Here is a 26,886-nt window from a genome sequence, read left to right on the forward strand (position 1 = left end):
GTCTGTTTGCCATAAAGTTGGGTGACTGACATGAAACAAATTTAAAAAAAACAAATGGTCAAAATAGAGCCAGCAGAAGCTGAGATATGTCTTTTAGTCCCCAGTATATCGAGTCAAACTCTGAAAACACTGACTCCTACATTTCCCATAATGCAGCCTGTATCATCATTTAATGTGACAGTCCCTACATTTAACATACAGATAACCCTGATGACGTCACCGGGGTTGAGAAGCTTCCCTTCCACAACACGTCACTGTTACATGTCTTTGTTTCATGTTTCTTGGATACTAAACTTTGTATTTGAAATCTGCACACTTCGCTGCCACTTTTGCGTGTTGTTTTCTGTCCATCACCCCCACCTGTCACGATACATTCTGTTTATGATTCTGAGCCTTGTGTACCTGTCCTATACCTGTCCTGCACCACATGCGGCTGAGACAATCAGGCCGCGTGTGGTGCTGAAGGGACAGCTCCCTTCAATGCTGGATTGTGGGTGTGACTTTTGGGAGAGCTCTCCGTGGTGCTGAACGCTCCTTGACCTCAAACTTTGTGCCAGAAACGCCCCTCTGAGACGCGCACAATAGACACAGAGACCCAACTGTATGACATGGTTCACTTGTTCGATTACTCGGCTTTTGGACTCACTGACAGGCGGGTAACTGCACCCTGATGGATTAGAGCTTGATCGAACAGGTCTTTAGCGTGGGACAATAAATGACCGATCACTTCCGGACGCTCGGATCAGATGCGCTCCCGTCACCGCCGGTCTGTGGACGAGTTCACACAGGCTACAGGTAATCCTTCATCCTCCTCCTCATAGCCCATTGGATCTTTAATAGAGAGTAGGTCTCACTCTCATATGCTGAGACTCGTGAAATCGCACGAGGATATAGGCTGGAGGCTAGCGGGGCTAATCTTGACTCATGAGTAAGCAAATCAAAACTGTGTGTCGATCATAGACCGGGAGAACGGCGGAGGATTGTCTCACACCTTGCCCTGATATCTAAGAATATATCACGGTGCATATCGCTCTCCCTACAGTGGGAGTGTTTTCACGCAGCAGTAGCCGAACAGATCTTTTGTCACAGTGCGACCACCTGCGCGTGAATACCGGCAAAAAGGCGGTGGCTGTCCAAGCGTGCGGAGCTGAAAAAAAAAAAAAAAAAAAACAGAACAAGAAAAGAAAAAGAAGCAGCTGAGAGACTCTGAGCGTCTGTGCCGCTACTTCCCCTCCCAGAAACCTACACAGTCCCACACCCCCCCACACCTGCAAGGCATGTCGACCGCCGGGGAAGTACCAGCCTTCTTCAAGAGCATGGGCTCCGACAGCCCGTCCAGGCCCAGGCAGAAATTCTGTGGCATGTTCTGCCCGGTGGAAGGCTCCTCGGACAGCAAGACGCTGGACTTTGACGCTCTCTCGGCGTGCAAGGGTAAGAGTGACGGGCGAGTCATTGACCGGCAGACCGACATCTCCCAGCCGAGGAAGGTGGAGATCAGGGAGAGCACGGGGAAAGAAGCTCTACAGAACCTGGACGATAAAAGGGTAATTTTTGCGTATTTTTCCATGCTTATTGCGCATGTTTGCGCCCCTCTTTCTCTCTGTTTTTGTCTGTCTTTCTCTCCACCTCTAATTTCCGTCCTGCAATATTCAGACCTTCGCACAAACCTGCGCCATTTCCATTTAAAAGTGTTTCAGTTAACAGCCTCCACTCATTTGAGTTTGTGTAAGCTTGCAGTTCAATGTATGTCAGTCAACTTGCCTCGACTACATTTCCCAGAAGGCAATGCGATGCAACGGAGTAGATGGATGGGGCCCACCATGCAGAGCAACCAGAGGGAGTGGCTCCTGTTAGTTGAAGCTTGCATTGGTGTTGATTTTGCTGCACAGTGCAGCTGATGGTACAACACTGCTGTACTGTTCATGAAGTGTCCTTGAGCCTGCTCAGTATTAAGAGGTCTGAATGAGAAAAATCAGAGAATACCTGGTTCTGAATGGGACACACAGATGATGTTATGTGGTTGCTGCATTATTGTGCTCGTGCATAACAGCAGCGTTGAGGGTGTGGGTCTGATGGACAAGAGATGGCAGCTTTGACTTGCATGACTCGGAAGAAAAATCGGTCAACTTTTTCTGCTGCTGGTTCAAACTCACCATCCAGCTTCTGCTGTTGGGTGGTGAACCGTTACTTAATATCTAAGCACTCAGGGTGCTGTTAAGAGCTTTGTATAGTGTTGCCGATCCTCATGTTACATATTGATTGGAAGCATTAGCCATGCATGCTGCTCTTTTAAATCTATTTAACTCTTATACGCGTAGTAGTTCGCTCTGCTCTTCTCTGATGAACGAATATACATTTGAAATGAATTGATTTGTTCTTGCATATTATTGATAAGACGGACAAAATAAAACGATGGGATGTTTAAAGGCAAGCCTACATCTTAGCATACGGCTTGATCATCACATCAGCAGACTGCAGTGGTAGAAAGTAACTGAGTACATTTACTCAACTGTAGAAAGAGTATTTACATTTCTACTCCACTTCTTGTCAGATGCAAATATTGCACTTTCTTACTCCACATTTATTGACAAATGAGTTACTTTGCAGATTCAGATTCACAATACAAAATATAATCAACAACTCATTTATGAAATAATTATAATGAAATATCGGACTTTATTGATCCCATGGTAAAATTCACAAGCTGCTGCAGCTGTATATTAAGATAATACAAACGTAAAATTATTAAACATCTTTACACATTAACGCGTCACTATAAATATTTATGATGCTTAAACTTTTACACGTTTTATATTAAAATAAATATTAAGTAATACCAAGTTGGCACAGTGGTGCAGTGGTCATCACTGCAGCCTCACAGCTAGAAAGTGTGTGAGACTGTATATGAGGGTGTGACGGACCAGCCGAAAGCAAACAAATATATATATTGAATGTAGTAAAATATCTTCTTCCAGCACTGGCAGACTGCCAGGCTCTATATTCTAAATAAAGGTTGAACTTTGGATAACAATATTGCCTCAAACTGACTTTTGCAACCTTTTACAAATAAAACCCTTATAGTGACTTTTCAAATTAAAGTCATGTTATTTAAAAAGAAGAAGCAACACTTCCTCTCTCTTCTAAATGAAAAGTTGAATGCATAACAAATAAAAATGTGTTAAAACCAAGGGTTCTGCTGTCACAGCTTCACCTGGTCTGGTGGTCAGCTACTAACAAACTGTCTATTGCTCTGTAACTGCTGAGTCAGTTTACTCAATCTTCTCTGCTGGTGTTCTGTGAGCAAAGAAAGACATAAGCAGACGTCCATATTCCCATAGTAAAAAGAAAAAAAAAACATTGCAGTTGTCCACAATTTGCCATTAGATGAGAGATGCAGTCCATTAAGTATTACGATATTTAATTGAATTAACTCTAAAGTGAACGACTGTGAATCTTAATTCTGAGAGAATTTGGGGCATCCATTCTGTTATTGAAAACAAACCAAATATAGGCTTCAGGCTTCTGCAGTGTATGAAATATAACTATTCTTCAAACCCCATCGTGTCCTATATGTGCTGTCTCCTCTGGTCCCAACAAGTGTCCCCTCCTGTCTCTAGTCACATCTTAAAACTATCTTGGGAGTATTTAAAAAAAAATCACCAATAAGTAGTGATTCAAGATAATGTCTGAAACGAGCTCACCAGAGGCAGAAACACAGGTGAAGTGATTTGAGCACCGACTGAGATTTGATTCATTCTCATAAAACCAGGTTTTTAAAACACAACACAAGAAGAAGAGTCAAGATGGCTGCTGGCTGCTCCTTCATCTGTTCAGCTGGTGCACTTCCCTGCCTTCACTAATCCGAAGGAGAGCAAATTGATGGCATTAGTGGCTCTTTCCTGTCAATGGAGCAGGGCGAGGCTCTGCGCATGCTCCGTGGTGTCCTTTCATTGGGACGAGGCTCGCGAGTGGTCCCTCCCCTCCCCTCTCTCTCGTCTCACTCCGTCTGAGAAGGAAAAAAAAAAGAAGGTTTGGTGCATCGGCGGAGACCGGGCGGCTGCCAGGACGCGATCCGGAGTTGAGAGACAACTTTCTTTCCATCTGTGGCCTTCCGAGGATCAGCTGAGTTCTCCTTCTTCTTCATCTTCTTCATCGTTTCAACCCGGCGAGCAGCGGTAATCCGTAACATCCCGTCGCATTGATTGCGGTCCACGGCGCAGCGCGAGACGAACCACCGGCGAACATGTCTGGCTACCAGGGCAAGAAGAACATCCCCCGCATCACAGTGAGTGTTTATAGTGTGTGTGTGTGTGTGTGTTTTCTTTGACGTCGAAGTAGCTGAGAGTGTAAGCATTTGGGTGTCCCGGTCGCGTGGGCCTGCATGCTGCGGCGAGTGTGCGCGCGGCGGGGTGCAGGATGTCACCGGGGCGGCACGGTGCCGCTCCCCTCGATTACAACCGGAGCTCGGAGCTAGCTGAAGGGCACGGCCGCTGGGATGGTCGCTTCCTGGGATGCATTTTTGCAGACGCCCGTCGGTTTATTTTTTTATGATGAAATCTGCTTCACGGAAACCGAAACCGCACGCTAGGATCGATGAATCAATGTGGCCGCCGATAGCGTGGTGGTGGTGGTGGAGGAAAATGTCTTCTTTTTTTGCAGCATCTTTGCGACAAGTGCTCGCGTCCGTCTGCTGAATAAAATGCTCATAAAATGTATCACCGCTGCGGATTCACGCTCGAGTCTGCCGGTCTCTCTCCGGGGTATTCATGTCAGTGGAGCTTTTCACGCCGGTGGTCTTTGTTACGCTGGGGGTCTTGGAGTCGGGTGCGCACCCACTAGTGGGGCGAATGCTTCCCCTGCTGTAACACTCAGCACCCGGGCAGGATTATTCTCAATTTCTCCTTCTCACTTTGACACATGGGTGGATGTTACTGTGGGCCAGGTTATTTCCCTGAATTCATAGCGGCATCGCAGGGATGGCTGGTGGTGGTTCAATGGAAAGTAGAGAATAGGGAGGGGAAGGGAGAGGGGAGGGGGGGAAGGAAGGGGTGTGGGGGGGCGATGGATCCTATTTCCTTCCATGTTTTCCCCTCTCAGCTGTGTAACGAAGATGAAGGGGGAGATGCACGTGCAGGCTCATGCAGATCATGGAGGAGTAGTGAAATGACTGGGCTGAATTATTAAAGGTGGGTCCGAACATGCAGAACAAAAGCCACATGGGGGGAGATGTGCGTCTCATTGTGGGCTCTCGATGCCAGTATGAGTCGATGCTTTGGTGCAGATACTAAATGAATCACTTGGTCCTTTTGATCAAATCAAATTCCCTTACTTCAATAAACTATAATCAGGACATTGGCATGATGAGGGTGGGGTGGCGGCTGCTAGGAGGGACCCATCGTCTCAACGTCCGTTCGTTCTCATAATGCTCGATCAGCAGAGGCCCTAACCTGGTGGACGCCAGACAAGCGCAGCCAAAGTGACCACCGACACAGTTCATCACCTTCATGCACGCGCTCCGAAGTTGGAATCGTAGAGACTGCAAAGATGCACGCCAACGTCTCTGTGGAGCCGCCGCGTGGAGAGGGGTGTTGTGGGTAACTGTGTCTCCAAAGGTGTCCCAACAAGACAACGTGCATCGTTTGCTCATTTATTTGGTCTTCTCGAACCACGTTTCAGCCTCGACTGTGCGTCCGTTTGGTGAAGCAAACAAACCAAAAGTTCCATCTCCCACTTTTCAAATGTGAGAATTCGCCGTCAGTCTCTGTTGTAAATTAAACTTCTCTGACATTGGTCTACTTAATATAGTGGAGAAGATTAAGCTTAAATGTATTGCTTATATTGATTGTTTATGAAGACAGAGAACATTACGACGAGTCGTCTTATTTACTAGCTGGTATCATGGCGTCCTCGGTGAACACAGCAGCCAGCCTCTCAGGTGAATCATTTCCCTCCTGGACTCTCTTGCAGAGTGCTTGCAGCCAGTTGGCGGAGAGCTCAGAGGATTAGTAAAGGTTCTAGTCCCAGTAGTGATTAAGTCAGACCTAAATGGATCCAAAGCTTATTCTTGAACAGTGCATGAAAGAAAAAGAAGGTCAGCGGCAGAATTTCAAACGTTTTAGTTTTTTCTCTCTTAAGAACCGAGCGTGATGAATGTGTTGCCTGAGACTGCGGCTGCTGAACCGGAGACTCTCTCAGTGCACTTTTGTGGCCGTCGTGTTTCCAGCCGGTCCCGGCTCAGAACCACCTGCGTCACCACTGGGCTTCTCCGAGAGTGAAGGAGTGGATGAAGCTTGTTAAAGCAGACAGAGAGCCGAGAGGAAATGAGGTTGAAGCTAAATAGGAAAGGCTGCAGCAGAGACAAAGGAACCCTGTGTGTTCATGGCCAATAAAATCTCAGTTTTCATCATAATGCTGAATTTGAACGTGTCCTCCATCCATCCTCAATCATAAGGGGTGGAGCGTCCTGGTTTGTCTTGGACAGATGGAGTCGGGTCAGCGTCACAGGCAGAGACGTACTTAAGGCGGATCTCATCAAATATGAATGAACCTCCACAAGTTCACCACCTGGGTTAGCGTGAAGCTAAACCGGAGCCCAGGTAAAAGGTGTGAGGCAAATACTAATGATTGTTTTTGGGTTTGGTCTTTTAACATGTAAATAAATTGCCCATTGCTAGTTCCAGAGCGCCGCTGGATAAATATAAATAACCTAATCGATCGATAGATTATCAAAACTGGCGTGAATTGGCAGATCGCTTCAGCACAAGAGTCAAGCCAACGTTATTTTTGCCCCAAATAGGTGCAGTGTGTCTTGATTAGCGTTGGAGCATAAAGAGAAGGATATGAATACAGGTGAAAACAAAGCCAGCGTTTCAGTGCAGTAAATGCAGCTCTACCGTCCAGGTTAAAAATAGACCGCGGCTATAAGGAGACTGTCCTGGATTACAGCCCCTGGGACTACAATCCTCAGCGGATGAGAGATCAGCAGGCGGTCTGCTAGCGTACCTGTAGTCCAGGTAGCAGCAGCCGTCCCCGGTGGAAGCTCGCTGTGTTTTTTTCGTTCACGCTGTTATCTCACATTGCTCAGCAGCGGGCTGCTCTCCAGATCACACACACACACACACACACACACACACACACACACACACACACACACACACACACACACACACACACACACACACACACACACCAGCTCAACGGGATTCTCAATTCATTCATGAAGCCAGAAATTCATTTTTTTTATTTTTTTTTTTATTAATCAGCACCTGAACAGAGGAGAATACTGATGAGTACAATCTGTAACGGGATCGCGGTGCCTCCAGCTGCACAAAGAGGTCAATCAGGGTTTGTTTTCATAGTGAAAGAGAGAACTTAAGTGATTCCATTTCAGATGAAGAGATAAGTAATGTGAGTATTTCGAATTTAGGGTCAATTTAGACAATTTTTATTATCAAAAAGATAACTTTACGTGAAATATCATTGTTAAAGTGAGAAATTTAGGAATGTTATCAACGTCTTAAAGAGAATTCAAGACATTTTTTTTCAGGCAAAGACGGAATTTGTGTGAATATTTTATCATTAAAGACAACTTAAGCTTATTAAGCAAAGTGCATATTCTCAAGAGCATTTTGAAGTGAATAATTCAGTGAAAGATGGACTCAAATGAGTCCAGTTTCTGTGAGAAGTCATGCGGGCGTTTCATCCTCTGAATTCTCTGAAACGAAGGATTTCCCCGGTGATGTGAACACAAAGGTCAGTTAAAGAAACACACACACACACACACACACACACACACACACACACACACACACACACACACACACACACACACACACACACACTCTCACTCAATGTTGTGCTGTATTTTGCAAGGTGTTCAGTTACACATTTATCCCTCTGGGAATGTGTCTCTGTTGATCCTGTTGAGCTGGTTGTTTTGAAAGAGCAGGTCGTATTAAAGAAGCTAGTCTGTGTGTTTCTGCAGCAGTGGTCTGAACATGCACTCAGATGATTTTGGTAGCTGCTTTTTTGAATAATCCAGGACACTCGTAAATCAACGTGCTGAATGTCTGACCTGGCAGCGTTTCTCCACCTGACTTCACAAATGTTCCCCGGATAGTTTCCAGTCGGACAACAACACGCCGCGTTGCCGGGTTACGTCTCGACACTGGCAGACGTTTTCACAGCGCCCGAGTGGATTTCATCCGGATTTCGTGAAACTTTTTGTCCTCTGTTGAGGGTTCTAGCTTTCACCTATGTGGATTTGTTTATACAAAAGACATGTTTAATGATCCTATCTTAAAGGAGCCATCAATCTGACTGATTGTTTAAAGGTGCAATCTCTAAGAGCTTTCCAACATTTTAGTTTAAAACATTCATGAGATGAGATGAGCTGATACAGTGTTGATGTTCCTTTAAAAGACGTTTTATGTGTTGTGTTGCAGACATATCAAAATACTGAAACGAGCATGCTAACCAGCTAGCCCCGGCTAGTCCTGTCCTGTAGTGCACTCGTATTGGCGATTGGTGAGTCTCTGCAGCGTCCAGGCTGTCCTCTGTCCAACATGAGAGGACAAAGAAGGTAGAGCTACCTCGAAGGCTCGTCAATTACGTTGAAAAAAAACGACTCGTATCTTTTGTTTTCGACCTCGCCGCCGCCAGGAGACCACTTCGCCCGGAGGAGGGCGGGCTCCTGTTAGCGGTAGCAACTAGCATTCAGCATGAATCCCACTGCTCTTCATGGGCCTACTCACCCTGTGCAGCATTCCAAGCACTAAATTGAATCATGCTAGCCTTGCTAGCATGGGAATACACCTTTTTTTTGTTCCTATTTAAAACAAATTCATTCAGTTTTTCTTTCTTTTTTTCCCCAGTGTAACTCTCTCCTCGTGGTCATGCAGGCCAGCCCTCTCAATTCTTCTACGGGAGCCTCAACAGCCAGGATGTTAAGAAAGTTATTGCCTTAAACAAAACAAAAAGTCTGTGAATGATTAATCACTGTACAAGTAGCTTCACAGCAGTGGTCTTTCTCAAGTCACGCTAGACCAATTCCATGTTTCTGCTATGACATTAGCATTAGCGAGGTAGCGTGCCATGAAAACACGGCGGCTCAACAACAGTGAGCCCATTGAGCTTCATGCACATCCTGTTTGTGGCTGTGAGAGGTTCCCATGAGGGAAAGGTCACTGTCATGTTTGGCTCTGAGCCAGTACAATCAGACACTCGCTCTCCCAGCCCCTGTGCGCTCCAAAACAATCAGAGGATTATACAGTCTAGTTTCAGGGCAAGGCATTGTTCTGCTAATTTTTTTTCTCCCCGTCTTTTTTTCAGCGTTCGGCAGCTGAAGCTAAAGGACAAAAAGAAAACACCTCTTTAGTGAGACTTTCTCAAACCATCTGCCTCTCGAAAACCCCCAAAACGAGCCCGTCGCTATGGATCCAAAATGAGTAATTGCTTCTGAAAAGACGGTTTTGCTGAGCAGCTTCGGGGCCGTGTGACATTACATTACATTACATTACATTACGGTCATTTAGTAGACGCTTTTATCCAAAGCGACTTACAATTCAGTATCTATCTACACACCGTAGACGCAGCTACAGGAGCAATTTTTGGGGTTAAAAAAGGCGGCCCTGCTCTCCACTCAACCACGGTCACCAATATGAGTGTCGACTCGAGAGACGGGGTCCCTTGGCGAGCTCCACTAAGCACTGGGATCGTGGCAGTCGGTCGTGACGAGGCTCATGATGTAACGGCATATTTCAGAGCCGAGTTGTCGCGGTTTGAAAAGCGGCGCCAGCGTTGGGTTGGAGGCCCGTTGATAGATCCCAAGATCACCACGTGATCTGTTTGCATCAGTTCCATCAGCGCTGTCGGAGCGTCGCCACGCCTTTCAGTTGACAACTGCTAATCGCTTTCCAGATCTGCTGCAGTCAGCACGTGTGTGTGTGTGTGTGTGTGTGTGTGTGTGTGTGTGTGTGTGTGTGTGTGTGTGTGTGTGTACTGTTGTGTTTGTGTGTATGTCTTCCTCCCTTTATTCAAAAGCCATGAGCCGCCAAAGAAGTTAAAGAAGAGTTTCTTATGTCTTAATCAAACTTGTATGCCATTCATGATTTTGACAAATTTAAGCACAAACTGGTTCCTACAAATACACCTAGAGTTGTTTTTTTGTTTCATAAACGGATGTTTCTGAGCTTTGGATGGATATGATTTCTATATATCTATTCACATGATAATCTATAATTCAAGGCTCATGCTACTGCACGTGGGGAAACAAAGTAGTTTGAATCCTTTTGTGGCTCCAGAGGGAGCTGTGTGAAGTCTGATATACTGCCTCAAGTGTTAAGGACCGAACACCAGAAGTTCAAAAAAAGGAAAAGTGTGGAGGAAGTGCGGAGAAAGAAGTGAGCTCGCCAGACCTCTGCACCTCTGACTGAACTGTTGGCGGCCGAGGTGCATTGTGGGTAATGTAGGCCCCAGGTTTTGACAAGGAAGAAGAATGCTGGGAATAAATAAAAGACAATAGCTCTTCTTCAGCTGCATCCATCATCAGTGTTGTGTTCTTCAAAGATTACTTTTGCAGCTAAAAATGATTTTCATTATTGATAAATCCGTAGATTATCAATTAGTCTACAAAATGTCAGAAAATAGTGAAATATCACAATGTCTCAGAGCCCAATGGTGAGGTCTCCTAAACAGTCTAAAACTCACACACACACACACACACACACACACACACACACACACACACACACAAATGCAGACATTTATCTAGTTTGATCTTGGCCGAGCAGCCCGATCAGGAGTCTCGAAAGATACAAAGAATATGTATCCTGTGATATTTGACAAGGCGTAGTCCTGCAGTGCTCAGCTGTGTGTGTGTGTGTGTGTGTGTGTGTGTGTGTGTGTGTGTGTGTGTGTGTGTGTGTGTGTGTGTGTGTGTGTGTGTGTGTGTGTGTGTGTGTGTGTTCTGGTTCACATGCAGGGCGGGGTCCCAGACCGGGAGCCTTTGCAGAGCGGCAGCAGTTGTGTTTCGGGGCCAGAGCTGCTGGCCCGGCTCGGAACAGAGCAGCCTTTGTTAGTCGGGGGATGCTGGAGGCCTTGTGACCAGAGCCGCCACTCCCTTTTTGGACAGAGCGACTCCAGGGAGGAACGGCGGTAGGGGGGCTCAGGGTGGGAGCTTGTGGAGGTGGCAGACCCCCCCCCCCTCCTCCTGCAGAGAAACACAAGTGGCACAGCAGCAGGCGTGGATGATTGATTACACAGTCTGTGCCCTGATTGGTTCTCACGTGTCTGTTCCTGTGAGCCACATGAAGGGGACGGAGGGGTGTGTCTGGAGGGTGGGCTCCTGTCCTCATTGTTGCACCAGTGAAGACTTCACACCCCTCATTCTGTCGCTCAAGCAGAGCGGGGATGAAGAATCACTCGTAGCCATCGTTCAAACATCCACAGAGAAACCCGGAGCGGATCCAAACATCACAGCTCTGCTCTGTGTCTGTGCCCCCCCCCCCCGCCCACACACACACACACACACACACACACACACACACACACACACACCCATTGGATTAGTAATAAGAGTGGGTCTGTGTGTGGAGATGAAGAGAGCCAGTATCTGCACAGCCATGTGTTCCTTATCAGAATGCATCCTACAAATAAAGGCCAAGCAAAGGCTGCTGTGTAAATTCGACAGGTTTGGCGTGTTTATTTTTTATTGTGACATCTCCCAAAAAGCATTTCATCAAATGCACTCAATTCAGCATGAAATGGAGCCAGAATCAGATACTCGCCCCTCATAAAGCGTATTTTTATAGGTGTCTATAAAACCCTAGACCGTGTTCTGGTCTGCAGTGTCTGGTTCCTATACACCTCGACGTGAGCTTTTCCAAACGAAGTACTTAATGCAGCGTTTACGCATAATCAAATGTGCGGCGACTGAATCCTTTTTTATTTGTTTTCCAGAGTGACCGTCTCCTCATCAAAGGAGGGAAGATTGTGAACGATGACCAGTCCTTCTGTGCTGACATCTATATGGAGGATGGAGTCATCAAGTGAGTTTACTGGGATTTATTCTTTGGCACATTTACACGATGGAAGCGCTCATGTTAATTCACGAGCGTTGCGCCTTCTTAAAGGGACAGTGTGTAGGATTTGGTGGCCTCCAGTGGTGAGGTTGCAGATTGCTGCCAACTGAATACCCCTCCCTTTCCAAGACTGTGGTAACGTGAGCCGCAGAGTTCAAAACGGTGGTAACGCTGCAGCGTTTGGTTTGTCCGTTCTGGGCTGCCGTAGAAAACATGGCGGACTCTGTGAAGAGGACCTGCTCCCTGTGTAGATATGAAGGGCTCACTCTAAACACAACCAGTCTTAGTTTCAGGTGATTATACTGAAAACATAGTTATGACTTTTGTATTCCATTATTGCTATTAGATCCCCCGAAATGCTGCACACCGTTCTTTGACTTTACAAATAATGCACGTGAAGTATTTATAACAGATGTGAAGTTGTAATTTGTGTAATTTCCTTTTTTTTGTCATTTCTCCGTTTTGTAATTTCTTACGTTTCTTGTCAACAGACAAATCGGGGAGAATCTCATCGTGCCCGGCGGGGTGAAGACCATCGATGCCCACGGCCGCATGTTGATGCCGGGCGGCATCGACGTCCACACGCGTTTCCAGATGCCCGATCGAGGCATGGTGTCCGCCGACGACTTCTACCAGGGCACCAAGGCTGCGCTGGGCGGAGGCACCACCATGATCAGTAAGTGAGATCTGGGCCTTGATTCCTCCGTCTCATTGCGGGTCCTTTTCTGTGAGGGAATCAAAGCTGAACGAGGTGTCTGCAGAGCGTCTTTCCCTCTGCAGTGGTTCTTCACTTTAATTGAACACATATTAACGAGACCAGGAAGCGTGCCAGGCCTGTTCATCACCGAGCCAAAATGTGAAACTGTCCATCTGCTCTGAGCACTCTGAGCACTCAGTTCACACTCAGCCAGGAAGACAGTTAATTTCCCTTTGGACCCATTCTGATCCTCATAGTTTTTTTTACACACCTCTGTGGATGCTTTTCTTCATTGTTGGCTTTTTATTATTGATTCTATTCTCATTTGTATAAAGTTTAATATAAATCTCTGGCCTGTTTTTTCTCTCGAATTGTCTCAGCTTACAGTTGCTGGAGTTTGGGTCTGATCCATTTTACATCCAGCTTCAAGTTGGTGAAAGTTGGAGTTTTGTCTCTCCCTTTATCACTTGAGTATTTACTGAAATTATTTTACTAGATGTTAGCTACAGTATATACTGTCGGTTCCCTACCAGGCTTCGATAAAATAGAGCTAACGTCATGTATAAAAAGATAACACAATTAGACGGAGCTCTGCCCCCCCACCCCACCCCGCCCCGCCCCACCCTCTGCTGACCCAGCAGCTGAACTCTCCTCTCCCTCGCCTGGGAACAAACACTCCCAGGCGACCCGTGTGTCGTTGTCACCTCGAGGCGAAACGCTGACTGCTGCAGGGTCTGGCAGGTCTGGAGCTGGGAGGTGATGCCCGGCAGCCCGCTGACTGGAATGTGAGTGGAGGGCACGTCACGAGTGAACAGATGCGACCGAATCACAGACGCTGAGAATTTTGACTCTTCATGCCTCAGATGAACGCGTTTACAATCTGCTCTGCAAACATCGAGATTAAACTGCCAGACTTCAGTATAATATCTTATAATCCTATCTTATACTATAATATTGTTTATATCTTAATTACTTTTATCATGCTCAAAAAACCATCTTGAGCCCATATATTGGAAGTTTGCCGATGTGTGGTAGAAACCATGAGCAGAGGGAGCACATGCCGGTTTTGTATTTGGTGCTCTGGCTCTCAGAGACGGCAGTCCTGAATCTGGTAATCCTCAAAGATCAGTGACACGGTCACTTGAGACAAAATCTGGAACGTATTTGTCAGGTTTGAACTACAATCTGTCTCGATGCAACATTCGCGGATGATGATGTGACAAGAGGGTCATTGTGTCCCTGTGTGTGTGTGTGTGTGTGTGTGTGTGTGTGTGTGTGTGTGTGTGTGTGTGTGTGTGTGTGTGTGTGTGTGTGTGTGTGTGTGTGTGTGTGTTCCCAGTCGACCACGTGGTTCCTGAGCCTGGCGTCAGCCTCGTCTCGGCCTTCGAGCAGTGGCGCGAATGGGCCGACAGCAAGTCCTGCTGCGACTACTCGCTGCACGTCGACATCACCGAGTGGCACAAGGGCATCCAGGAAGACATGGAGGCGCTGGTGAAGGATCACGGTACGGGCCACGCCCAACGCATTCCATCAAGTCAACCCGTTTCACAGAAAAGCATTTAATGCAGCTAAAAGCTGTTTTGTTATTATTATTAAATTGCAGGTTTTTGAAAAATAGTTGAATTTCAATTCCCAACTGATGACTGTAAACTGCACGACGGCACATTTATGTTCTAAAACATAATTCCCCCTGAGAGCAAGAAGGTTATGAGCTCTGCTACCGGCTGCACTGTTCACAGTGTATAGAAGATTTTATGTCCCGATCGTTCATTGATTTCAGGAGCAACATATTTGTAATGCACATTTAAAGGCAGGGTTGGAAATCTGGAGAAACCAGCAAGAGTACGCTAGATTTAAAAGATCCAGCTGAAAAGCACAGCCCAGTGTTGCCAACTCTTTTCCAATGACAGCAACTAGCAGCACTAGCCGCAAAAGTTGCTAAATCCAGCAAGAAAGTTGCCAAGTCTGCAACACTGATAGCCCACTCCTTAAGGCCTCCCCCCCAAATTATCATGATGAAGTTAGACAACAAACATGACTCACAGCTGTCTTCTGGATCCATGTCCAGTCCCTGTAATTGGGCTGATTGACATGATTGGGCGGGCTTATGACAGGCCTGCTCCAGCCACAGATTTGTTTCTGTCAGCATTTAATGAGAATTTCAACTGAAATATTGAAAATGTTTTTGAAGAAGATTACCAACCCGTCCTTTAAATAAACAGAGCAGTGCTTTCACTTTCACACTGTGCTACATTTCCTGCAAATGAACAAATTGTTGCATCAAATAATGTTCTTCTTCACCTGAATTCAGTGCATTTTTGTAAGAATATGCATTTTATATGATATAACGCAGCAATAACATTCAGGGAAGTTTTTTTTACAGGCTGCCGCGTGAAGCCGAAACATCTGGATCGCCCCCTGGTGGCTGGCTGTTAGTTTAGGAGGCGCTTGATTTGATATGCAGCAGAGCACGCATTATAAACGTCAGTCGATCGCGTTCATTTAATATGGGAAGCCAAATTCATGATGGCGGATTAATGTTGGAATAATTGTGCAGCTCTAGTGCACAACCAACCAAATACTACACTGTCTCTGTAGAAATGTTACACTCTACTCAACCTCTTGTCATAACCAGGATGTATTTGTTTCTGATCAGATAAGTTAAAGGGACTCTGTTGTCACACGTTTAACATGTTGTTCTGTGTCAGTCCTCCGTTGTTTTCACGCTGACATCTGGTCTTTTCTTTTAGGCGTCAACTCTTTCCTGGTCTACCTGGCTTATAAGGATGTTTTCCAGCTCACTGACGCTCAGGTGGGGCTTCCTCTCTTCTCCCCGTCTCTTCTTTCTTCTTAATGCCGTGCGTTTTCGAGAAGCTGAAGACTGTAATGCGTTTTCTCACATTTTCAGAGACGGTACATGCTGTAATCAAAGGTCAAACCAGAATCAGATATGATTTGTAAGATTGATATGAAACCTAGAGGGAGTTCGGCATGCTGTAGCGCTGCATTCTCCTGTTAACAATGACACTGATTGGCCTTTTTGAGATGCAGCCTCTCCTGCACTGAATCTAATTAAACCGGAAGTATCCTTCAACACAAAAGTCGCTGCCGCACACGAATCCCAATCTGATTACAGTCGATCCTAATGACCGTCAGTGCTGCATGAAATGTGAGACGAGATCCTCGGACAAAGACGATGCTGTGTACAGCAGAAGCAACGGTTGGATTAACCAAAATAACAACTAAGTCATAACTTGTTTACTGACAGCTCAGCCAGAAGAGTAATTATGGTAAAACAATATTTCAGTCTGCCAACAAGGTAGCCTTCATCCTGCACTGAGAGTCTGGGCGACGCCGTCATCTCGTAGCGATTGTTTCTCTCATGAGACTGAATGGACAATATAAAAAAGAACACGTCTTCGTCCATGTCTCTCTCTGACTCGTGGTTTAGATGAATGAATCTCGCTTGAAAGCGTTTTTTTGGAAACGGATCAGTGTCGGTCTTTTCCGCACCTGTGCGAAGAAGGAGTTTTCTCTCTCAGGTCAAACTTTGACGGCTCTGTACTGTTGCATTTCTTTTTTTTTTGCCTTTCAATGTGTAAATAAATGATCTATTCATCCATCAAGATGTGTATTAGTGAACACACGGTGAAGAGGTGATTGCATTTGTGCCTCAGAGGTCATAACCTGTGTCCCGCTCTTTGCTGCAGGTGTACGAGGTGTTCAGTGTGATCCGCGATCTGGGAGCCATCGCCCAGGTGCACGCTGAGAATGGAGACATCGTAGCCGAGGTACGCCGCTCCACTCCAGAATGAGAGCCGGGGTCTGGCTGGGGTCCAGACGCGGGGTTTTCTGATGTGAAACGGAAAATGAAAGCCCGAAGCTTTGAGTGTCTCAACGACGCTGCTCGTCTCTTTCACTGCCAAGGCTGGTCGTGACTCAACATCTCCCATTTTTAACTGTGTCTATCTCTGTGTGTGTGTGTGTGTGTGTGTGTGTGTGTGTGTGTGTGTGTGTGTGTGTGTGTAGGAGCAACACAAGATCCTGGAGCAGGGGATCACTGGGCCTGAGGGGCACGTGTTGAGCCGGCCTGAGGAGGTAAGACAGAGCTTCAGCCCGCCGGACACCGACCCGTCTGGGTCTTGTGCGAAAAGCTGGTTTGGCTTCGGGAAGTGAGTTCACCTCCGTCTTGTAATTGCAGAAGTCCTTTTTTTTTGTGCCGCAAGCGGTTTTGACCTTTCCAACCTCCGCACAGGTTGGTGTTTCGTTGTTGGACAGTTTTAATTTGAATCCGCGGGCCGTCTGGCTGCCTCGGGAGATACTTGCACGTCCTCCTCAGAGTCACCTTCACGTGTTTCACGTAGTAACCTCACAAGTGTTACAGATAGGAGCACATCCTCTACATAAATCATTGTCGTTACGCGTGAACGTCCACATGTGGGAACAGAGTAGAGTAATGACTTACGGCAGCTGTTTTTATTGCTTTTTCTCCTTTTTAAAAAATCCTTTTAATCTTATTCCTAAGGCAACGGCAGACAAAAACCAGTCCTCTGTGGTGATTACAAGCTTCATTTAAAGTGAAACACTGAGTGATCGCTCACTGCCCTGCAGGAATTGCTTCGGCAATGCCGTTCCTGCTCCGATGAATCAAATCTTGATTGTAATCCAAACTGTTATTTTTGTAGTGATTTATAGAGTGGTTATTAAAAGCCTCAGACAGAAAGAGAAACGTAAAAATAAGCCAGTATGATCCAAAAGATGACGAGATGAAGAGTCCACAGTGTTCTCTCCTCTTGGAACACTTTCTTGGTGTTAAGTCATTTCAATATCGCAATCCTGCCACCTCACTTGTCAAAATACACTGCCAAGGTTCTCTTTAGTCTTCTACCTTTTTTTTTTTTTTTTTTTTGGGTTGCTGCGGATGCAAAACAACATTAAAGGACTTTCATGCATCAACAAACCGCAAAGGAACAGCTCCACATTTTGGAAAATATGCTTCTTAGATGAGAAGATGCCACTCTCACGTCTGTCTCCGTAGATACAGACTGCTGGCTTGATAAAATCCACCGACCAGCACCTCTAATGCTCTATCGCGTTTTTGAATCTGAACAAAAACTAAATGTAAAAAGGACATGTGGGCGTTACTTCCTTGAGACGTTTCCAGGCTTTATGCTAAGCTGAGCTAGTCCGTCGCCGGTTGGTAGCTTCATATCTACCGTACAGATGAGAGTGGTATTTTTCATTTAATTCACGGCAAGAAAGTAAATAAGCGTTCTGCCAAAAAATGAAGAACTATTCCATATAAGTGTATAACTACTCTGTTAAGAGTATTTCCAAAAGGCTGCGTTTAAGTTGATTTGGTCCACTCTTTGTTTGTCTTTAACTCATTTTATCTGGTTAGGATTTATTTTACTTATAATAATTACGAGAGTGCATTAGTGTTGATGCCAAATCCCCCATAATTCTACTTTATGATCGTATGAAATGGGGAAATGATGGACCTTTTTTAGTGTTCGGTAGTGAGGAAAGCATGAAGTAGTGGAGTGTGGACTAATATGTCACCCCACCGCTTTCTGTTGTCCCTTCTCTTCTCCAGGTGGAGGCGGAGGCCGTGAACCGCTCTGTGACTGTGGCCAATCAGACCAACTGCCCTCTCTATGTCACCAAGGTGATGAGCAAGAGTGCTGCTGATGTCATCGCCCAGGCCAGGAAGAAGGGTGAGACTCTTAATACATCCTCTACATACAACTGATCTCAAGATAAAAAAAAAAACCACTTTGATGAAAACATTAACTTTACTTCACACATCACGTAAGTTACTCAACTTCTGCCTCGATCTGTTTGTGTGTTTATGTTGTTGAGTTACTTTAAAACACCAAAGGTGGTTAAATTATTGATTTTATCAAAGGAGTCTTGTGGCTTTGAACCCGCTCTGTTTGTAGAGGTAAACAGCTCATTTTAAAGTTAGGAAAAAAACAATGATTCTTATTTTCAACATTGCCAATAGATCCCCTAAATGCTTCACACTGGCCCTTTTAAACTGATATCAATATTTTTAAGTCTTGCTTCTGTCCCGTGATTGATTTTCTTTTGTGCTGGTACCCCTGTCTCTTTCTGGAGGCGTGCCGACTGCCATCTACTGTCGGTAATACACTCTCTGTGGATAACCAGCTTCACTTTAAAAAATTGGAACCATCCCTTTTAATGTCTTTTTGTTTCCAAAACTAGAAACTGGAGATATAAGGGTTCAGATAAAACCACAGTCTACACCACTACCACTGACATAAATACTTCATTTGTGGGTTTCCACAATTCTATTTAAGTTTTGGACTAGAATACCCATACTTGCTTGAAATTACTCCAGCTCCAGTCGAGTGTATTCATGCAGTCGTTTTTCCAGAAAACACAGACGGTAAAACAGACACAAACTAGTTCAGACAGGAACCACTGCAACAGTCCACCCCCAGGAGCGTAGTATCTGGTGGTGTAATTGGGATTGGACTTTTCAGGCACCGTGGTCTACGGAGAGCCGATCACCGCAAGCCTGGGAACAGACGGTTCTCACTATTGGAGCAAGAACTGGGCCAAGGCAGCGGCCTACGTCACCTCCCCTCCCCTGAGCCCCGACCCCACCACACCAGACTATCTCAACTCCCTGCTCTCCTGGTAAGAGGGAGATTCAAGCTGGGGGCACGCAGTGGAATATATCTTTATGTCCAATTGTACTGTCTTCATTTTCTCAATGATGTACATGAAAATTCCGTCTTTCCTCCTCCTCCTTTCCACACCTTCTGCGTAGTGGTGACCTGCAGGTGACAGGAAGCGCCCACTGTCCCTTCAACACCGCCCAGCGGGCCGTGGGCAAAGACGACTTCAGCTTGATCCCCGAAGGCGTCAACGGTACCGAGGAGAGGATGTCCATCATCTGGGACAAGTGTGTGGTATGTATGGCGAGCTAGGGGCGGGACATATGGATACATATCACTATATATTTAACTGTGTACAGTTATATCTACAGGTATCATCTTTCAAATCAATTGATTTTACATACATACATACATACATACATACAAAGTATAGAGACGAGACAAGACACATGCACCAGTAGCAGAACAAAGGGAAATGTGGAACAAAAAACCATGCACACATAAAAAAATGCACATCGATAACAACACACATAAGCACACACTATAGTCCACAGAGAATATCGGGACAAACAAGACCAAATTAGAGTAGGAGGGTGACTCCCTGTCCTGTGCTTGGCTCCGCTTCTCTTCAGGTCACTGGTAAGATGGACGAAAACCAGTTTGTGGCGGTGACCAGCACCAACGCCGCCAAGATCTTCAACCTGTACCCCCGCAAGGGTCGCATCGCCGTGGGTTCGGACGCCGACCTGGTGCTGTGGGACCCAGACGTCACGAAGATCATCTCTGCCAAGAGCCACAACTCGGTACCAGCTTCACGCATTACTTCATAGCGGATCGTGGGAGAGGGAGGCCTCTCAACGTCAAATGTTAAAGCCTCTGTGTGTGTGTGTGTGTGTGTGTGTGTGTGTGTGTGTGTGTGTGTGTAGTTTCTATGTGGTTGATGTTTGTCACATTGGTTTGTTCATTTTCAAATTCTACACATAGTGGCTTTAAGATCCTGTTTAAGACTACTCAAGTTGCTGTTGTTGTAAATGCAGACAGTAAAAGCTCGAAAATAAAATAATAGCTTTATTTATTTAGCACCTTTCAAGCAGAGACGCAGCTCAATCTGCTTCACAGAACAGACTTTAAATGAGGAACAAGGTTAAGCAGAATACTAGAGCAACGATTAACAACATGACTAAATATGTTTTCTATAAATCAAAAGTTAATATCCACACATTTAAGACTGAACAGTTGAAATATGTCCATCTTGTCACATCATTTATGTCTCTAACTTTATTTCGACACGTGAAACTTATTCAGCTCTTCAAGAGGTTTCTAGTAATGAAATGTCTGAGTGTTTAAAGTGATAAGAAATAGGCCGGATGTTGGAACAAAAATACACAAAAAGAAAGCTTTGCGCTCGGGGGCTTTGTTTATATTAAAACAGGAAAGGGGTCCTTCTGGAACAGCAGCCACAAAGTTGGAATCTTGCTCTTTAAAATATCATTGTGTGCCGCAGCGATAAGATTTCCCTTCATTGAAACTAAGCAACCTCAACCAGCCGCACACCACAAGGTACAAAACGTGTGTGAACAGGGGCTTCCTCATGCTTCTGCCATGCAGTGTAAACGTGGAAGTTAACATGACTCCAAATTAAAAAGTCAGATTTAAAAAGAGTTTTTTTTTTTAACTTTCTTAAAAGCACCAAGTGAGCTAGTGATTCCACATGAAATGCATCCCCATCAAAAAGATCAAAATCTACTGTGTGATAATGATTAATGAGGAGAAGAATTCAGTTAACGTAATCGATGGCAGTCAGAGCGACGGGTTTATCAGTCCGCTCTCTCCGTTTGGCCAGCTCACGGTTGGACAGGGTGTGGGCCTCACACAACGTCAAGGGAGTGATGTCATCCCTAAAATCTGGAACACATCGTTACTGATTGTAAGCAGGCGTGTGTGTGTGTGTGTGTGTGTGTGTGTGTGTGTGTGTGTGTGTGTGTGTGTGTGTGTGTGTGTGTGTGTGTGTGTGTGTGTGAGTGAGTGTGACTATTGCCGTGTATGTTCTTTGACTTTTGTTTGCTTAAAAGCCCGTCATGTTCTTCGGTTTCTTTTTTTATTCCGCTCGGTCAGAAATATGACGGAACTACTGTTCATGGGAGAAACAGCTCATTTGGAGTGTGTGTGTGTGTGTGTGTGTGTGTGTGTGTGTGTGTGTGTGTGTGTGTGTCACACAGTGTAGCCTGGCCTACTGGTGATCTCATTTCAGGCTCTGCCATGACCTCAGCTCCGGTAGCTTTTAGGAAAGAGCAGTCATACAGAAGCTTCCACCCTCCCTGTCCTCACACACACACACACACACACACACACACACCCAAACCACACAGACGACCCCGCTTCTTCTTCCTCGTCGTCCTCCTCCTGGCCTTAAAACTGAGGCCTCTGAACCACATCAGCGGTACGATTTAGCTTTGCTGTCTTTATTAGCATTAGCAGCCAGAGGGGACACTTTCAACTGTGCGTGAGTTAGATCAGTTAAGCTCCTTACACAAGTGCACTTCAACCCATAAACATCCCGCTGATTTTACATGCTGGCGTCGTGTGCGAACACAAACTGTCCTGGCAAGTCTCCAGAGAAAGACTTTAATAAATCCCTGAATTCCAGCAGCAACATTCCAAGATACGGCACAAGGTTACATCATCCTTATGATGGGGGGGGGGGGGGGGGGGGGGATCGGCTGGAGAACATGAATCACAGTGTTTCTGTGATGATTTGATATTTCCAGCAGGAGGAACAACAGCTGTGCCTCAAATAGTTAAATAAATAGTCTAGTAATAGTAATAAATGAATGAATTTCAACTAAACATTTCCATTGTTTCCTGTCAATTGAAGAACGTTTTCGCTGTGTTCCCAAAAATCCAGCCAAGAGAATAAACCTCCTTTCAACTGCAAAATAATAATTAAAAAAAATCCATAATTTAGAACCCTTCTGTTCTGTGTCGTCCTCCTTTTCCAACTGACTGCTGTTAAACTTGAGTGAGTTTACGGCTGGAGACGTAAGTTGGAAACAGGAATGAGTACCTGAGATGAATAATAACCTTTCCATCAAGAAATGACGTCACGCGTCGTGTGCCAGAGCCCCGCTTTACTCTGGAAAAATGGGGGATTGATTAATCCTCTTTTAAAATGTGGATTTATTTCCGTATATTTGCATGCATTTGTGGACGTTTTTGACAGACGTTCATACCTAACCTCCCTTTTTCATTTCCTTTTCATGTCATCGCTCCCCTCCGCAGACTGTGGAGTACAACATCTTTGAGGGCACGGAGGTGCGCGGCGGGCCTCTGGTGGTGATCAGCCAGGGCAAGATCGTCTTGGAGGAAGGGAACCTTCACACCACTGAGGGCTCGGGACGCTTTGTGGCCCGCAAACCCTTCCCCGACTACGTCTACAAGAGGATAAAAGCTCGCAGCAGGGTACGTTCTGCTGCCGTCTGTCCGTTGCGCGCCTGCACACCCGTTAGGAGGACGGGACGTTTCTCCTTCATTCTAGCTGACGTGAGTGTCTGTGTCTTCTTTTCTTAAAATGCAGCTGGCTGAGCTGAGGGGCGTGCCCAGAGGACTGTACGACGGGCCGGTCTGCGAGGTGTCGGTCACCCCCAAAACCATGACTCCCTCCTCCTCCGCCAAGACCTCGCCTGCCAAGCAGCCCAACCAGCCCGTCCGTAACCTGCACCAGTCTGGCTTCAGCCTATCCGGTGAGTGGACACGTTGGCCCGCAATCATTTCCACAAACATGTTATGCTGAGGAAGAACTGTACAGAAACTTCAAACACTGCCAATACTAGCTGACAGGAAAGAACAGTTTAAACCATTCTTCTCTCGTAGATGGTTAAACGGCCGAGGTGACTTGCCTTGTTTTCGGGGTTTGCAACCTCTACTTCTTCTTCTACTCTGTTTTCTGACAGATTACAGCTGTACGTAAAGCGTAGCCTTGTAGCGCCAACTTATGACGAAAAACGACGCCGTGCATAGCCTAGTTTATACGATCCAAAATGAATTTTTTGCAACGTTTCAAAAGTTTGCTTTCATTTAGTCTGAAAATTGAATGGAAACACTGCTTGTCTTTTGTTACTCAATTCTGAAGACGCATTAAAGGAATTCTCTGATCTCTATGAACAGAAGCAAACTATTCATTTCTCTGCATGCAGTGTGATCGTCTGCCAAACAGTGAGCTTCTATTATCACTGTTTGATTCTATCATTTATGGAATCCAGTGACGGGTCCTCTCAAAATGCACTTTCATCTATATTATCAACTGACAAGCTGATAAACTGCAGGATGTAGTGTGTGTGTGTGTGTGTGTGTGTGTGTGTGTGTGTGTGTGTGTGTGTGTGTGTGTGTGTGTGAGGCTGGAGGGGATAACGGAGCTCTATTTTGTAAACAGGCTTACGTAAAGCATGAAATCTTCAGCTTTATAGAAGGTGCATTTCTGCTGCTGCTACTTGACGCCATAAAGCCTCCATAAATGGAGCTAAGGTCACCATTCACAGAGAACCATACAGAGAAATTGTTGTTTAACATTTATTTCTACCTATTTATTGAAATATGTGACCTGCGGCGTGTGTGGAAAATGTTTTTGGGGTCCCAGTGGATCATGGTGTTGCAGTACCACAGTTGGCCACTGGGACAAACTACACTACGGATGGGAAGTAGCTCTGTGTATACCATGCACTGTATATAAGAAGTGCGTGATGCTTGCAGCAACTCATACATCCGTGATCTTTGTAGAGTCGACGTTTTTTAAAGTGCCTGCCACAATCCAGAGTCCATAATAGTTCTAGCCAACTGTCCATTCTGGTTGTCACAGGCGCTCAGGTTGACGACAACATTCCTCGCCGGAACACCCAGCGCATCGTGGCGCCACCGGGCGGCAGGGCCAACATCACCAGCCTGGGTTAGAGGCCCCCCCCCCCCACTGGCCGCTGAGGAGGAAACGAAAGAGATCGGAGGACGGACGGCCGACGGGAGCTGAGGGGTCGAGGGAACCACGCCACGACGCCGGGAGCCGAAAACCCATCGCAGCACCTGACCGGGCCATCCGTCAGCCTCAATCTCTCACCTCCTCCTCCGCTGGCTTTCCACGGGTCTCCTCCTCCTCCTCCTCCTTCTTCCCAAAACCCCCCCCGATCCTAGAGGACACCGATAGAAACAAAAACAACAACAACAAGAAAAAAAGGTCTGCCTCGTATGATGAAAAAAAGAGAAAAAAATGAAAACACTCCTCATTTGAGCACTTTTGAATGCATTATTTCATTTCATTTTTTTTTTACACCGTACTTTCTCCCTGCCATGTGTCCTTTTGATGTTTGATTTACTGTTGTGAGACTAAACTGAATTAACACAGCTAAGAGAAGAGGAACATGTTCATGCAGGATGTGCATTGTGTTCCCACTCTTTCATTTGGGAGAGTAGTCTAAATGGCACACCGGTACAAAAAAAAAACCAGTATTGTTTTGATCTTTTCTTGCTTTCCTTGAACAGGCCAAACAGCAGCTTTGTTTGGAATCTGAACAGTCTTACAGTTCATTCAGCCGACGAGCTGTCGAGCTTATTTGTGATTTGTATTATTATCGTTGCACTTCTGTTGCTTCACTTTCCACTGCATCCCCATCTGTCACAACATCAATACCCAATTGATTATTAGCCAGGAGGACGGCCTTAAGGTTTGAAAAATGGAACAACGCGGCGACCTTTTTATTATCGACCCTGGCTGCACTGACTCATCTCATGTTTTCCCACCTGTGGCTTTGTGTAGGATCATAAGTAGATAACCATATTCCACATTTGGCAGCTGCCTTAGAGCTTTTTCTTTTCTTTTTTTTTTTTTTTAGCTGAGGAGCTTCGGCAGGTAGAAAATGGAGGTTGATGATAAGTGGGAGAACGGAGGGAAAGATCTGGGGAGGAAAGAGAAAGTTTTACTCGCTTGTCGCTTCAAACGCAACCTTTTGAGAGAACTTTCAGAGAATCCTAAACGTCCATGAAGGTTTTGATTAACGGCCGTTGAGGCTCCTGATCCCCGTCCATCACCATCCAGTGCATTTACACACAGAATGTTTCTCCTCCAAATGTGACTGTTTTATACTCATCAAAACCCCTCTTTTCTTTTCTACTCTTTATGTGCCTGAACCCACAGAAGTTGTACTGATAGTTTTTTGGTTTTTCTTCTTGTTTTGTTATTCTTATTGAGGTTAGTGAAGGATGTAAGATAAAGAGGAAAAAAAAAGAAAGATGTAAAATAGCCAGGATAAAGCCGATTCAAAGGTGCCAGATTTTGCGCTTTCCACGGGGCCCGCTCTTGTCGGCGGAGCCCCTGTAAAGACGGAAAAACGCTCGATATCTTGAAATGTTCTAATGTTTTAGGGTTTTTAACTTTGTCGTCAAACTGCTTTTTAGTGTCATTCTGTAACTAGGCGCCTGAGGGCCGAGCGCTTTTGATTTACGCTTGAAAGTAGACATGAGCTGATGTACTTCTGACTAGTGTGCGGTGTTGATGTGTGAGGGATGGGACAGCGGCGCAGCGGGCCCCCTGTGCACCACTTCTTCACTGGTGAGGACGTGACTTTGCTCCGGGCTGTGCTGAGCTCTCGACGTTCCTTATTTTATTTGTATTTTTTTTTTTTTTGCATGATCTGGTTTTCATTAAGCCAAGCGACTGATTTCCTTTGTTAGTCCTCATGCCAACGAGGTCTTGGAAACCAGTCACCATCTCTCTCTGCAGCCCCTTTTCTTCCCAGTGAATCAACACAGAGCAACAAGCTCACCCTGGCGTGGACATAGGGACCGGTTCAATACATGAGGCTCAAGACCGGTCTCTGCTTTAGAGCGCGTTCTGTAGACTAATCTGATGAAGACCATCTCCTGAATTAATGTCCTACTAGTCGCTATAGCAGCGCATAAAAGCTAGCGTTAGCTCGTGTCACTCACACACATACATATATGATGTGTATTTTTATATTTATATATATATATATAAATATAAAAATTTATATATATATATATATATATATATATAAATATAAAAATGTGTATATATATATATATATATATATATATATACACACGAACTACACCAACTCTGTGTTTGTGCTTTCAACCCTAGTTTTCCAGGCTTCCTCCCCTCTGAGCTAACTGGAAGCCTACAGAAGGTCAGCATTATGGATGGTATGTGTGTGTGTGTGTGTGTGTTTTTGTTTTTTTTAAAGGATCCAAAGCAGGGGGAATGAAGCTCGTGTCTGAAGCCATCAAAGATGAGACATGATAGGAATCTCCACGGCAACTTGTGCGCCACACAACAAGGTTTCTGTAAGTCAGGAAGTAGGGAATAAGAACCCGTTTGACTGACTGCTGTTGCCTCGTTTCCTTTTTTTGTAATCACCCTAATTAATGAGAACACTAAACACACTTAAACACAGTCCTA

General features: G+C 45.4%; 1 protein-coding gene across 2 annotated transcripts; it reads left to right on the top strand.

Moving 5' to 3' along the window:
* Positions 1-572: 572 nt before the first annotated feature.
* dpysl2b (dihydropyrimidinase like 2b) lies at positions 573-26,408 on the top strand. Of its 2 annotated transcripts, none has more exons than XM_068729860.1 (14): positions 573-1,544; positions 11,959-12,047; positions 12,572-12,756; positions 14,117-14,281; positions 15,528-15,589; positions 16,488-16,568; positions 16,807-16,875; positions 18,374-18,494; positions 19,287-19,443; positions 19,577-19,718; positions 20,057-20,227; positions 22,704-22,883; positions 22,999-23,164; positions 24,277-26,408. In XM_068729860.1, the coding sequence occupies exons 1-14, from the start codon at positions 1,278-1,280 to the stop codon at positions 24,366-24,368; spliced, it is 1,947 nt and encodes a 648-aa protein (XP_068585961.1). In that variant the 5' UTR covers positions 573-1,277; the 3' UTR covers positions 24,369-26,408. The 2 variants fall into 2 exon arrangements, with proteins under 2 accessions (XP_068585961.1, XP_068585969.1); XM_068729868.1 differs by lacking the exon at positions 573-1,544 and adding an exon at positions 3,967-4,285.
* Positions 26,409-26,886: the final 478 nt, after the last annotated feature.

Source organism: Cebidichthys violaceus, unplaced genomic scaffold, assembly GCF_023349555.1.
Source record: "Cebidichthys violaceus isolate CVI_PGR_0920_01 unplaced genomic scaffold, fCebVio1.0.p SCAF_102, whole genome shotgun sequence".
Taxonomy (NCBI): Eukaryota; Metazoa; Chordata; class Actinopteri; order Perciformes; family Stichaeidae; genus Cebidichthys; species Cebidichthys violaceus.